This window comes from Gouania willdenowi, chromosome 16, assembly GCF_900634775.1.
Source record: "Gouania willdenowi chromosome 16, fGouWil2.1, whole genome shotgun sequence".
Lineage (NCBI taxonomy): Eukaryota > Metazoa > Chordata > Actinopteri > Blenniiformes > Gobiesocidae > Gouania > Gouania willdenowi.
In genome coordinates this window covers 11407612-11423195 of record NC_041059.1, presented here as the reverse complement: position 1 = coordinate 11423195, position 15584 = coordinate 11407612, and the positions used below count along the sequence as shown (strand labels likewise).

At 38.8% G+C, this 15584-nt stretch overlaps 1 protein-coding gene across 3 annotated transcripts in view; it reads left to right on the top strand.

The window, feature by feature from the left end:
- ddr1 (discoidin domain receptor tyrosine kinase 1) overlaps positions 1-15584 on the top strand; it is a 60415-nt gene that overhangs the window by 42734 nt on the left and 2097 nt on the right. Inside the window, exons 9-19 of one of the 3 annotated variants that reach the window (XM_028469935.1) lie at positions 328-577; positions 1328-1465; positions 2554-2607; positions 3490-3656; positions 5935-6142; positions 7025-7144; positions 10433-10734; positions 10828-10955; positions 12568-12765; positions 12859-13126; positions 14145-14294. In XM_028469935.1, coding sequence (XP_028325736.1) covers positions 328-577; positions 1328-1465; positions 2554-2607; positions 3490-3656; positions 5935-6142; positions 7025-7144; positions 10433-10734; positions 10828-10955; positions 12568-12765; positions 12859-13126; positions 14145-14294 — 1983 coding nt within the window. The remainder of the gene's footprint in view (positions 1-327; positions 578-1327; positions 1466-2553; positions 2608-3489; positions 3657-5934; positions 6143-7024; positions 7145-10432; positions 10735-10827; positions 10956-12567; positions 12766-12858; positions 13127-14144; positions 14295-15584) is intronic. The other 2 variants (XM_028469937.1, XM_028469938.1) reach the window with 2 other exon arrangements.

Below are 15584 nucleotides of genomic sequence, written 5' to 3'. Positions count from 1 at the left end.
TAACAAGGTGATTTTACTTTAAAGATCACAACCAGTGAGATGTGAAACAATCACTGAAGTTTGTATTTAAACAGTCCTATAATAAAAAACACATTGTTTGAAACGTGTTTTTTTTGTGTACGATCAACTGTTGTTAAAATTAGTTTCCCTGAACTTACCCTTTTTCTAACTAAGAGCCATATGTTATTAAAATAAAATAAGTAAACATTTGTTATAATCTTAAAATTTCCATAAATGTCAGGTATACAAAGAGTTTGAGAATTGCAAGCATCCATACATGGTCTTAACTAATCGCACGCCCTTTTCTGCTTCGTCCATCACCTGTAGGTGCACAGTAACAATCGTCACACACAAGGTGTGCGGGTCTTCAGCAAAGTTGAGTGTCTGTTTAAGCCTGGCCTGCTTCAGCCCTGGTCGTCTCCTTCCCTCACCCTGCCCGTCCCCCTTGAGGATTTGAAGGACCCTTCATCACGACCCATCTCTCTACGACTCGGTGGACGGACAGCTCAGATCCTACGCTGTAAATTCTACTTTGCAGACCGATGGTTGCTCATCAGTGAGATCTCCTTCCTCTCAGGTAGCGATCCATTTATCACCTCTTGTTAGTGCCGAGAGGGAGATGTGCATCAAAGCAATATGCCTTCAACATTGCAAAAACTCTTGTCTTGGTTGTGTTATTGCGATAGATAAAAGTAAAACCGTAAAGGACGAAATTAAATGTTAATAAACTGGAAGTCAATGTTCTTAAAACAGCGTTTTAGCAAAAAGTAAAGTCTGCATTCACAGAATATTAACTGAGTTATAAACCAATGCATTTTTATATTTATTGGAGTTAGCCATCATCTGTTTGCAGTGTTTTTTTCCCTTATCACCAACTGAGTTCTGCTGCTGTTTGTGAGGGGAATATTCTGCAGACTAAAATCATTAGCTGGGCGTGGATCCAGAGAGATTCAGGCATTTAGGGATCAGATTCTTCTTCTTCTGCCCCTCAGCCACGCATCTATGTGTGTCTATCGATCACGTCAGAGTGCTCAAATGTACACTTGGAGATTAATTATTTTTGAAAAACAACTACACAGTCTGCGTTTTCCTTCCACTCAGACTCGACTGAACAAACTTGTATTGGTTACTAAACAGTGTTACTCTGTTAATAGGTTAACACAGTCAATCATTATGCTTAATAAGTAACAAGTCACCTCACATTCAAAACACTATCAAGTTTTTCATACATCTTGAAACACTGTGACAACAATGACATTTTTCCCCCATAAAAACCTGAAACATCCTCCTCTCATACTTTTATTTATTTTTTTTTATTTTCATCCAGAGCCTTTTGAGGAGGACCCTCATTTAATTCCACCCAATATTCCTGGGATTGCAGACACCAGTTTGTCTCCTCCTCAAATAAACCTCACATCCTCTTCTCCCACAACAAGCCAAAACTCCTCCTACAGCACACCTTCAGGTGAGATTTCCTTCCTCCTTTCTTTACTTTTTCTTCCTGGTTTCCTTTTTCCTGCTCCCACATCATTACGGCCTCCTCTGCTGTCTCTGACCTTTTTGTACCCAACACCATTATCTTCCACCCAGTTGTGCTCAGTGCAGGCATGTTGGCAGTGTGAATATGCCATATGTCAGAAACGGAACCAATTTCAGGATTTGCCAAAATAGGCCCAAGTTTGATTTGCTTCCCTGTTATAGCGAGCGGTAATGGGATGAGATTCAGCTTCCGTTCTTTTGTTTTTTGTTTCAAAAATAAATGTCAGAGTTGTAAGGGTGTAAGAACGTATAGATTCTGCAATATATTGCTATATTTCACCATGCGATTATCGTATCGATCCAAGACAGATCCAAATCGATTTTCGTAATCATATTTTTTATAATGCAAAAAAAAAACATTTAATAGCACTAACATATGCATAACACGTAAACGCCCAGTCAGTAGGTGTCAGTGAACCACATCAGACCTTGTTAAATGATCTCACTCCTCAATGCATTTTAGCTTAGAAGTTGATTGCACTTTATTTTCATAAAACATACTGGGCACTTTGATAGATCTATGTGGTTACTTTTTTATTATTATTAATTTCCGAACTTACCAGAATCAGAATTTTTTGTATAAGCAGAAGTTTAACTTTTTTGAAAAATGAAATTTGACAGTTTGATAAACAAAATTGTATTTTATACCATTTTGTACTTGTGAAGGTGAAATTTGTAATTATTGATATCACTATAAATCGCGATGTATTGTATATCGTATTGGGATATATTGTATTGGGACATGCAGTTTGTGAATTGTATCGTAAGATTCATTGCAATAGCGCATTGTATGAAATGCGATATACAAATACATTTGCCTTGCAATGCACACCCCTACAGAGTTGTATGTTTGTTAAAAAAAAAGGTAAACTTGTTCACACTTTGAATTACTAACATGATAAAAATGAGCTACAATCCACTCCTGGGTAAATATCTCCCCTAATCATTCAGCTCTCTGTCCCCATCTCCTCTTTTCTCAACCACTCCTCCTTTGTCCATCCTTTAATCCTTCAGAACCCCCCACCAACACCTCCATGATGGACACCACTGGTAACTGGACGCTGTCAGGTGAGAAAGTGTAAAAATAAAAAGAGAGAGAGATGCTAAAGCAAAGGTGTGTGTGGGGGTGGGGTGTGCTCTATTTGCTCTGGCCAACTTCCAGCATCTTAAAACTGTCCCACTGCTCAGAGGAGAGTGAAATATAATGAAGGAGAGATTACTGGGACGGCTTTGGCTCTGGGCTTTGCCTCCTGGGTTTGAAGATGTACAGCCTGAGGAAAACACACTAACAGAGCTCTACTGAACTTTGTTTATGTTAAATACCAGCTTGGCTTTCAGTGGTCCTATAAGCTGCAAGTCTTTTTGGCTTTATTCCTCACGACTGAACAATAACAGTCTTGTTATAAAGCTGGAAATTGTTTTTGTGGCATATTGCTGCTGTGTACTCGTTACTGGCTGCGGTTTGGGTTTATTTATTACTCACATGGTGTTAAACTAATAAAGGAAGGAACATTTGTAAGTATTTTGTGTATGCGTGTATTTGAGTTTTGGTATTTGCATATAAACGCTTTGCATTACGGGTGCATGTTCTAGTCTGCTAAATTATTCAGCCCAGGCTGCTTAGTGTTTGAAAGCAGAGTTCACTCCAAAGTATAGAAATGAAACGCTTTCATTCGTTTTTCAAATGACGAGCCACGTGTGACCCTCGAGGGAGGAGGATGTTCCTGGATGATTGCGATTAAAACTTGACAACAAAGCAGTGTTGATTCATTGCTGTAGAAAGATCTAAACGTGTGGTCATGCAAACATTCACCATCAGATTTTTATTAAGTCCTAAAAAAATACCCAAACATCCTGATCCATATACAACAGATCCTCACACGGTTGCCATGGTAAATAGAGAATAGATCTGTACTCATAATCATTTACGATTATCTCCTGTTCTTTCAGGATCTGAATATGCTGCCGTCACTCTAAAAGCTGGGCTTCCTGTCGCCAAAGATGACAGCAGTAATACAGCTATACTTATCGGCTGCCTAGTGGGAATCATCCTCCTGCTGTTGGCTGTGATTGCTGTCATTCTTTGGAGGCAGTACTGGAAGAAGATACTTGGAAAGGTGAGTGCAGAAATCTCATTTAGCGTTTTAGTTACTGAAAGTAGTCGGTCTGTGATTCAATTCAAGGTCTGACGGGATAAATAAAAAAGCATGAAACAAGTTTTTCATTGATGTTATTTTACCTCTCATTTTTCACAGATTTCTTCCCTAAGTAATAAAGATTGCAATATGTAATCTGGGAGTTTACAGGTATCAGCTGATGTTCTCTTATTGTGAAACATTTCACAAACCAAATACAATAAGCAAGTCTTTAATAGCCTTACAAAGGGACAAAGTGCTAGATTGAATTTCTTTTGATTCCTGAAACAGCAACAGCTAGAAAACACATCAATCCTTAGATGTCAGAGTAGACTAATCACCATAAACTGATTTTAAATAATTTTGTCTCCTGTCATGCGTCACAAGGGCTATCTTAGTTCCAGCAAGTTCATTTTGTCGTCTTTTGTAAATAATATGTTAGGGTTTCATTTATTCAGACAACTTTTTTCAGGTAATTTACTTTGAAATTTGCTTGAATCTCTTGAAATATTTCAACTGTCAGTCTTCCCCAGAGACGTCTGCTGATCACTTTGATGTGTCCTTATGAGTTCTTTCTGGACGTGGCCAACTTGACAGTTATGCCAAGTTCAGGACACATCAAAGTGATCAGCAAACGCCTCTGAGGAAGACTGACTGAGTTGGCAATGGAAATTAAAGTGAATTTCCTGAAAAATGTTGTCTGAATAAATGAAACCTTAGCATATTAAGTGTGATTTTTTTATTTACATTCTAGCTGAAGAATTATTTAAAACTATAACAGAAATCAAAATAAAGCAAACCTCTAGAATAGACATGTAGTACTATTTGTTAGCCAAACCTTTCATGGTTTGTTTCATTGAATGTGGAAAACCTTGATTTTTGTTGACCTCCTCTCGTGTGCAGACACTTTGTATGAGCTGTGTAGCCATTTCTAATTCTAGACAGGAATGCTTTGATAAGTTTTAAGATGTAGCAAAAGATTAGTTTGGGTGGAGTAAAATTTAGAAAGTAGCTTTAAGATGCCTGTAAAGTAAAAAGTTAGTAACTCTGCAGATAAATAATTACGGTTTGTAAAAACACTTGATATTGTGTGTCTCTAAACCAGAACAAATGGGAAAACACACATGACAAATATGAGTTGGACAAAAGTTTCTTTGATTATAAATGATCCGTTGGAGACCAGCGGAGGATCGGGTGAGATCCTTCAGCACGGCAGGAAGAAGCTAATTCTTATTCACACAGGAAGCAGTAGTCAGCTGACTCCCACTGTTGACATTATAAAGCTCTCACCCAGCACCAAAAACATCAACACACAAGATCTCTGTACGAGGCTAATGTAGCTGCACCACCTTATCACTCCAAAGTGCAGCATTGGCAAGGTTATCCAAGCTTTGCACACATCTTTGACTGCGAAAATAAGCTTTTCATCAGCCTGTTTTTTTTTTTTTATATAGAAAATTAAATTGTTTTGTTTACGCAAACAATTTTTCAAAATCAGGGATTCATATTTTCCTATTCTGAAGTCCACATGATGTTTCAGACAAGCACATTTTTAAATGATCACATTTAAAGCTCTGATGCAATCAACAAGCTTCAAAATATTTTCTTTCTTTATTTCCAATAAAAACTTCTGCCAATTGTTTACTTTTATTTAGAAGCCTACAACTGGGTTGGGGTCAACCATGTTCAGTTACATTTCAATTACAGTTACCAGCATTTTTTCCAATTACAATTCAATTACAGTATTTTTTTTTATCCTCAAAGTCAATTACAGTTACGTTCTCAATTACTAAAGTTCAATACAATTCATCAATTACTAAGCCTGAAATAAATAACTTAATAAAAGTTAACCTTCCTCTTGTGTTAGCTTTCTGTTAGCATCTCTTACGGGTCCTAAATCAGCTGTAAATTACACTATCATCTAATTTATCTCCTATCTATTGGTTACCTTGTTAGACCCGCTAATCAATGAAAATATAGGTTTTCATATTTTTGGTGTGGGCATCTGAGACTTTTTTTGTGTATAGGACTGTAACATGGTTGCCCAGTTTTGCATTAAATTATAAATGACAACTTTTATAAAACTGTCATGGCAATTACAATTACAAAGTCAATTATCTAAACTCAATTACAATTTAGTTACAATTAAGACAGCAACAGATTTAAAAAAATTACAATTATAATTACACCATAATTGTAATTAATTATCAATATCAATATGTTCCTGATGTCCTGGATTGAAATGTGTTTTTCTTTTTAGGCCCAAGGAAGTTTATCCAGAGATGAGTTGCGGGTTCACCTTTCTGTTCCATCAGACAACGTGGTCATCAACAACACGCACAGCTACTCTAGCCGCTACCAACGCATCCACACGTTCCCGGACGACCGGGAGCATGACAGAGAGGGAGAAGGAGAGTATCAGGAGCCGAGCGCTCTGCTCCGACCCAGAGATCCTAGAGACAGCACAGGTATGTGACCAGCATGCTGATCTGCTTTCCAAATGATCAGACCCTGCAGGGGGTCTTCAACATTTGTATTTATTGGCTTGATTCAGAACATAAATAGCCTGACATAGAAAACGCAGTAGAATATGCAAACCACATGATGCCACCTCCAGCTGGCCTGGCTCAGTGGAAAATGTGAAGCAGTGCAACTTTCCATATGTGCAGGATTTGAGCATCTGCAAACATGAATATGGTTCTTCTGACAGCTTTTGTTTGCACGGCTATGTTCGTGCTATTGCACACAGTAGAGTGTATCAACTTGTTCGGCGAGTAAAGGAAAACCCCCAAAAAAACAGCTGGGGCCTAACTGTGGCTTGCATGTCAAGGAAAACAATTGTATTTTGATGGTATCTGAGCAAGCCAAACAACAGTAAGTAAAACCAAACTCCCTGTGTGGAAGAGTGCCTGAGAAGATGCACTTCACAGAGGGGCTACAGAGGAGCTATTGTTCTGAGCAAAGGGAAAAAACAAGGGAAAAGTAGAGAGACATTGGTTCCTTCACTTGCTCTGTGCCACAGGGGGTCGGCATGTCGGGTTTATTGGGCGCCTGTGTGGGTTTGAAGCAACAGTAACAAGAAAACATAGTTTCATCCACTGGTTCTTGTTATGTTTGGTTGTGGCCTGAATTGTGTTAACTTGCCTGTTCTTGCCATGCTGTTCTGTTCTGTGCTCCATGTGTCAATGCAACCCCACTTAATCCTTGACTTCACATTGGAAATGCTAACAGAGTCATGTTAATGGCTGTTGTTGTTGTTGTCTATTTTGTGTTCTTGTGTACCATGCCTGCGTGTACCCCACCTCTTGTGTGTTTTTGCGTGTATTTGTCTGTATGTGCCCCCATCCCAGCCTTGCTGTTAAACAACCCGGCCTATCACGTGCTCCTACCAGATCACAGAAATGGCTCCCGAGCCGTAGTGGTCCCATGCGTCACACAGGCTCCAGAAAAGAGCCTGAATGTGCCCCAGGGTAAGAGTCGCCCGGCTGAGGCCGCACAGTCAGCTGGAGCCTGACCACACTGTGTGTCTGTATGTGTAACTCACTGGGATGTAAAGTCACACTAGTTTAATCCTGGATCTAATCAGTCTCATTTGCTTGCATTGAACCTTCATCTCTTACTTGTTTATTCATCTCACCCACCTTTAGGGTAACGGGCCTTGTTTGACGGGATATTTTGGCTGTTCAGACTTGATACAACACAAGAACAAATCTCATGGCTCTGAGGCATTCTCAGTATTATACACTACAAACTTAATAAATTATACACTGTTTATAATCTATAAATAGGATTAGGATGATGACCGTTCCTGCTGAAATATACTTCCAAGTTTCCCAAGATGCATTTCGAGCCTACAATGACAAAAACCTGAAACACACTGAGGCTAAATATCTCTTGATTCTCCACCTTTGAAAGTTTTGAAAGCATTTTGAGGGAGAAAGTGAATTACATTATCAACATGTGCTCATTTCATCCATGAAACTTACGTGTACACATCACAGATTTTCCATGACCCTCCATTGTGCTACTGACAAAACGTCCGGTTAACTTCAAAACAAGAGCCCTATTAACAAAAGCGATTACAAAAACTAATAAAAGACAAGAAGTGATACTTTTGTTTTGAAAAGGGGATGTTTGGTTTTTAGCTTGAATCCGGTCCCAGGACAAATTTACATTCCGCTCGCAATGCATCATGGGGTGGTTGAGTATGACTAGTGTGCCCACCGTGCATACTTAAAAAATGTCCTCATATAGTATAGATTCGGGTATTTATCGCGTACTACGCATACAACTAATGTGAACGCACTACACACTAATTTTGACTTAAAACTTAGTATAACTAGAATGTTAGTATGACATTTAGAACATAGCCTCACTCTTAACTTTGTCAAACTTCACCAAAATGAGTCTGAATAACAAGAGATGCAGAACATCAATTGGAAATATTATTTCTTATTATTAGTTGTTTTGTTTTGTTTTTCTTTTATATATATCTATTCTTATGAAGTAATCAAGGTTGTCCCGAAGTAAAAGTATGTAGAGACTTAGACAAATAAATATATGGTTATTTTTCAAACTCCATTTTTTGTGGTATTTTTTCCCTTTCCAAAAACATTGTATCGTTGTCGTGAGCGCAATATTGTAAATAATCTCGTCTTGTAAACTGTATGTCAGCCTACCCCCATTAATAATAAAAAAAAAAAAAATATTTTTTTAGTTTTGCAGCCTAAAACTAGGGAGAGGCACAATATTTTTCATTACATTCAATATATCAATAACCTGTTGAGATCTGTTAGAGTGACATTCTCACAGTGCCTAATGGATCTTAAAGCTAAGAAGTGAAATGAAGCCGTTTCATTACAGAGCTCTTAATATTCCTGAGGTTTCTAGAGACATAATGCCTGTGAGATCGCAGCTCCGTCCTCTGGCAGGGTGTCTGTGCTCTCAGACAGCTTACTGTCAGCATCTGAGACGTCAAGGACGAACAGTTGGGACGTGCTCCAGAGAGTACGAATGTTTACTTCTGAGAACATCTCTGTAACATGAACGATAGATTCACCTGAGATGAGACGAGCTGACAGTCTCCTTCCTTTGGATTAGTTTTCCTCATGAAGTCTAAGAATATAAGCCAGTGAAAGGATTTGTGAGGGTGTAGCAGGCGACCCTAGCCAACCGTCATTTGCTGCCAGTACTGGCAGTCAAACTAACAATCATGAACAGTCATAATCCCACCTCTCTAATGTAAGGCTACCATTGCACCGTTTGTATTACTGATATTCTTGGCTATCCAGAGTCTCCCACAGAGAACACAGGTCTCTCTGTTTGACTCTAATTATCAGTGAGCAAGCCTTAACCATCCTATGCATGTGTTTATTTTGCAAGTTGGAGACCAAAATGGTACATATAACTTTTTGATGTATGTGTTAGGAAGTTGGAAAGAGCCACTGTTCATGACTGGTGATAAATGAACATTATCTAGATGTCCCCAGGGTGTGCTGGATCTGCATCTGGATGATAGTTTATTATTATCATTATTCCTGCAGATAAATGAGAGCGTCACATGTTTATTTACAATCATATTTCACCCCGCAGCACAAGGGTGTCAAACTCATTTTAGTTCAGGGACCAAATACGGAGCAGTTTGATTTCAAGTGGGCCACAGATCAGATTTAAGGAGGGAAAACGAGCAATTTCAACATTATTGTGCCCTAGTTTGCAATTCTTCATATACATAAATACAAAATATGTTAGAAACTGACAATATCCAAGCAATAATTGGTAGATATCAGTGGCAACAGGATCTTCACTTTATTTTTTTTTTATTTTGTGACCAATTTCTATGTAAAATAATGAAATGTTATGGAATAATCCCCGCGACCCTAAAAACAGTAACAAGCGGGTCAGAAAATGGATGGTTGGGTGATTTATGTAATAATTTGCAGAAAACTGAAGGATTTTGTAAGAATTTAGATTTTTTTTCAACAGTTCAACACTAAAAATGGAATAGAATAGAGAATAGAATATTTTTTGTCATTGCACAAAGTACAACAACAGGGTACGATAAAAGTCTGTCGGAATAAAAAGGTCATCAGTATAAAAGTTAATCTGAATAAAAGTGCATTGATATAAAAGTGCATGATATAAATATTATAAAATTGACAAATTAAAAAAGAGCCAGTATTTCATTTAGCAATGACTGCCATCATGTGATATAAGCAGTGGGAAAACTCTGTAAATACTGTTAAGTTTCGTTGACACAAGGATTCATGTTTTCCATGTAATTTCTCCTGTGGGCTGAATTCGATGCTCCAAATGGCCGGATTTGGCCCCCGGTGTCATGGTCTGTGTTCACATTGTACTGAGATTGTATATGAGCAAATATGCACAAGTGCGCACATGTACACTACCAAAAAATTAATTTTTGCTTAAAAAATTATTTCATTTTTGTTTTCAAACTGAACGGACACGTGTTTTATTTGTTTATTGGATTATGTTAGGATTATGGTTATAATCTCAGTACGGAGGTAAACTCAGACCGTGACACCGGGCCATGAGTTTGACACGTGTCGTAGCAGGTCAGAATGGCTGAAGTTTCTTAGTGCGCTCGTAATAATCTTTTTTGTTTCACTTGGAAGCCAAACTATCCTTTCACAACAAGCCTGACGTGTTCACCTGTTCTTTCTCCAGTCGTTTACAGACACTCCAAATAGTTCACCATCAGTTTCCTTCCTCTCTTTGTCCCTTCTTTCTCGCTCTAGCTTGTGGTTTAGACTTGGACATGGAGAAGGGTTTCCCTCACACGCATGAAGAGCCTCCCCCCTACCCCGGCTCTCCCCCTTACCCTTCGCTTTCTCCGCCCGTGTCTCCCCCACTGCCTCCCAGCGTCCCCCACTACGCTGAGGCTGACATTGTGAGCCTTCAAGGGGTCAGCGGTAACAACACCTATGCCGTTCCCGCCCTGACGTCCTCGAGCCCCGGAGCAGATGCTGCTCCACTGCCAGAACTGCCGCGACAGTGCTTGATGTTCAAGGAGAAACTGGGAGAGGGGCAGTTTGGGGAGGTGAGAGTCCTGATTAAAGCACTCTGTGCAGGTGGGAGAGAAAGAGAGGGATTGTTGCTGCAGCTGTTTGTGGTTTTTTGGTTTTTTTAAAAGGTGCACCTGTGTGAAATCGAGAACCCACAGGACCTCCCGATCCTGGAGTTTCCCTTCAACGTCAGGAAAGGTCGCCCTCTTTTGGTCGCCGTAAAGATCTTACGTCCAGATGCTTCCAAAAATGCCAGGTCAGTGTTTGTTTATTTCTCACTTTCTCAAATGTTCTCTGAACTGCAGCATTTTTGCAGATGGTTGAGATTTATGACAGCAGAGAATATTTAGTGGAAATGAAGGAATGTTTGAAATAAAAAAATATTGCACATTCTTTGTGTTTTAGATTTACATTTAATTATTTATTTCCATCAATTTTTTTACAAAAATAAAAATACATTAAAATAAAGAATAAAATGTACAAAGCTGAGTTTTCATTCATTCATTACAATATTGCTGTTTTTTTGCTATTTTAAATGAAGACATTGTTGTGTTGTTATTGTTGTCCTACCAGTGTTTTGTCTCACACTTTTCCCCCTTTTTTTTTTAAAATGGATTTATTTTGACCGAGGCAATAAAACTAACACAAAAAAGGTTGCACAAAAAAGCAAATGTGTTCTATGCAAATCAAGTCTGTATAAAGTAAAACATAAATCCCAGAAATGAAGTGGGATGAAGTAAAACTTATTTGAGCCCACCCCAGTGTAAAAAAAAACCCCCAATAATTTCTTATTGGCTTATAAATAATACAAGTTTCTTATGTGTCTGCATGTGTAGAATCACACTTAAATATTCACATTGAGACAATCACATCACTACAGAAGAGTATTAGGGCCACAGAAGAAAAAAAAAAAAACCTCATACACCAGAAAAAAAGTCAAAAATCAAAGTTGAGATTTTTTAGGGCCATTGAAGAAGAAAAATAAAAATCAAAGGTTAAAAAAGAAATAAAAGAAATCATGCACTTCAAGAAAAAAGTCAAAAATCAATGTCAACTTTTTTTTCATTATGCTAACTGTTTGAGGAACTGGTTAAACTATTCTTACCATTATCCTATTCATCAAGGATTTTGTAAACCAGGACACAATTGGACATCCTAAATCTTCTCCATTTTTATACAGTCACCTTGCAGGTACAGTACAAGTCACCATTTTGCAGATTTTTAAATTGCATTTGCAAAAATACAATAAACAAGGTGTACTGAATCACACCTAAAACACTGTTAATTCCTGGAAAGGTAATCCAAACAAATGTCATGTTCTGTAAATATAAGAAAAAAGCACAGGACGAATAATGATGTAATCTACCCATCACGGTTTCTCGCGTGACAGGCGGGGACACTGACCATCATACTAATGATGAAGCACGTAAGCATAGTCGCAGTTCTTGCACTTTGAAGTAACAGTCATCCATAATTATTCTAAAGTATAGTTTAACCAGTTCCTCAAACTGCCTGGCAGGCATTTTGAACAAACAGTCAGCATCATAATGAAAAAACAAGTTGACATCGATTTTGAAGTGCATGATGCTTTTTTTTCTTCTTCTGTGGCCCTAATACTCTACATTACTTCAGGTGAAAAAAAAACCACAGACATACATACTGTGCATATATATATATATATATATATATATATAACATAAATACAGTTTTAACAAGAATAAACAATGTTTGGATCAAACATTAGCAGATATTTGAGGTTGTATTTCTGGGTTGTCTTTTTTTGCACAGGTATAATGCGTTTTTTGCCTATATTTGGGACTACATCGTTTTTTCTCAGAGAGATTTCATGCTGTCATCTCCTTCTCCAGAAATGACTTTCTAAAGGAGGTGAAGATTTTGTCTCGCTTGAAAGACCCGAACATCATCCGTCTGCTGGGCGTGTGTGTGAGCAGCGACCCGCTCTGTATGGTCACCGAGTACATGGAATGTGGAGATCTGAACCAGTATCTATCACACCGAGTGCTTCTGGATAAAACGGGGCCTTCACATAATTCTCCCACCATCAGGTAACCATAGAGATCAATGAAGACGCATCTATTAGAACACAAATGGACACAATGACTTTTTAAAGCTCCTTTTCTCCCCTGTTCCCGCGGCAGCTACCCAGCTCTCATCTCAATGGCGAGCCAGATCGCCTCTGGAATGAAGTTCCTGTCGTCTCTTAACTTCGTGCATCGAGACCTGGCAACGCGGAACTGTCTCGTCGGAGGTGAGAAGGGTGAGAGCAGTGAGGACCAGGGAGGAGAGCGTCACATCAAGATAGCTGACTTCGGCATGAGCCGGAATCTGTACGCTGGAGATTATTACAGGATCCAGGGCCGAGCGGTGCTGCCCATACGCTGGATGGCCTGGGAGTGCATCCTCATGGTGAGGAAACGTTTGTTTTCTGACACGCTTCATGCTTCACAGACACATAAATTGACATTATTTATGAAGAAAGTGTCTGGAGGTACGTTAAACGTAGCCATACCCCCTGGGACTATGGGTGCATTTCCGGAGCTTTTCTACATAAACGCAATGTGCCTGAGTGGTCTAAGGCGCTGCACTCACCGCTAACGTGGGTTCGAATCCCACATTTGACAAATAATTTTTTTGCATTTTAACATATTTAACACGGCAAATTCCACCTTTAAAAAATACACGTCCGACAAAAATAAACATTTTAGGGATAGAGTTAGTTACAGCCCGAGTATGTTTGGGTTAGGGCTCAAATAAAAGGGTTAGCGGGGTAGCTAAAAATAAATGAGCTAAAATACAAATTACGGAACTTTAAGTCACGTGGTGCACCTATCATGTGACCTAAACTGGCCAATGAGGGGCCCTGCATATCCATAGAGTGGCAGTCTACGGATACGTTTAACTTACCCGTAGCCATGGGCATTTATGAAATACAGACAAGGCAAAGGTACTGGTATAACCCATTTCCTACATAAAGTGGGGCAGTGGTGGCCTAGTGGTTACACAACTGGGCTTGTAACCGGAGGGACCTTGAGCAAGTTCCCTACTCCTGATTACTTCCAGGACTCTCTTGAAAAAGAGATGATTAATCTCAGAGACTTTCCTGGTTAAATAAAGGTTAAAAAAAAAAAAGATTAAAAAGTGGCTTATAGGATTAGGCGTATATGGAAAAGGGCATTGCTATGATTGGTTCCTCTCATTTAACAGAATTAACCTAAACTTTCAAGTCCAAAAATGATTATGTAAATCCATGACTCCCCTTAGTTACTGGTGTTGGTTCCATTTTGTAGAGTCATTGAAAACACTTTTAATTTCTATCCTCAAAAATGACCTTTTAGGGAGGTTTTTGAAAGGGGGGGTGGGGGGTCTAGTAATATTTTTTTTAATAGATGGTGACCTAAGTGTGTTTGTTGCTGTTTACTCTCAGGGTAAGTTCACCACAGCCAGCGACGTGTGGGCGTTCGGGGTCACTCTGTGGGAAATGCTGAGCGTCTGTAAGGAGCAGCCGTACTCCAACCTCACTGACGAGCAAGTCATCGACAACGCTGGAGAGTTCTTCAGAGACCAAGGACGACAGGTACCTCACTCACTCACTCACTCACTCACTCACTCACTCACTCACTTTCTCTCTCTCTCACTTCACATCAAATGTTCTCTCTACCTAGTAAAGTACTGACTCTGGATATTTTGATGATGTTGCCCTCTTGTGGTTGATCTCTGTAATGCAGAAAGGTTGATCGGATACGTTTTTTAAATTAAAATATTGCTGCTCACCACCAAACAAAGACTAAACTGTAATTATTGCAGCAAGCTGTTTTTTTTTTTTTTTTTTTTTTTTTTGAATAATATGTTATGGTTTCATTCATTCAGATAACTGTAACAATAATTCCAGCAGGTTATTTTTGTCATCACAAGACTAAAATGCGGGAATGATTATGCGTAAGTCAAGGAAACATCAAAGCGATCAGCACACGCTTCTGAAGAAGACTGGCAGTTGACAGTCGAAACATGTCAGGAGATCAAAGTAAAACTTGTTATTGTTAAAACCTTAACATATGACAATAACAAAACTGTTATTATCTGGGTTCATAGCAGCTCTGCTCACATGCATCTTTGATCATTGTTTTTTGTTGAGTATCTTTAATTTCATTGGATTACTTAAGGTTAAGTGATTAATAACTGTGCTGTAGCACATTACTCCACATGCAACAATTAAAGGTGCAGTCCGCAACTCTCAAATTCCTCTCTCCACCTCCCTCCCTGCTGCTCTCTTTGCCTGCCTCCAAACTTTCCAAAGTCCCTCCCTTAGAGGAGCTAACAAGCTAACGTTAGTCCGAGAGCAACACAGCAATTTAACATGCTCTGTTAAAAGCATATTACTGCAGCACTTCTCTCTCTGTGCACACACCTCAGCAGCAGCAACAGCAACAACACGTGTCACAGCAGCCACACAGTGAGCCTGTTTTTTTTTCACACAAACTACTAGTTTGAGGTAAAGCTGTCCTTACATAGTGACAGCTTTGGTAAATATGACAAAGTCACTTTTATGAGTTGCAGACTGCACCTTTAAAGATTCAGTATTGTGGAGTATAAAGTGTGATGATATATGATGAAAAGATTCAAAGAAGTGCTGGGATGTGAACACTGTGTGCACATCTCTTCTTCCATTTTGTTTAAGGAGTTCTATTTATTTGGTTTTTGTGTGTACATAGACACACAAGAGTATAATTTGTATTGGACTGTTTAGTCAGTGTAATAATAAAATGAAATAAAACAGGTAGGTACACAATACTGAGCAGGAAGTGATAGGTATTCTTTGTAAATCTTCTTTCTCACACTGTAGTTATTGAACCAATGCTGTAGTTTA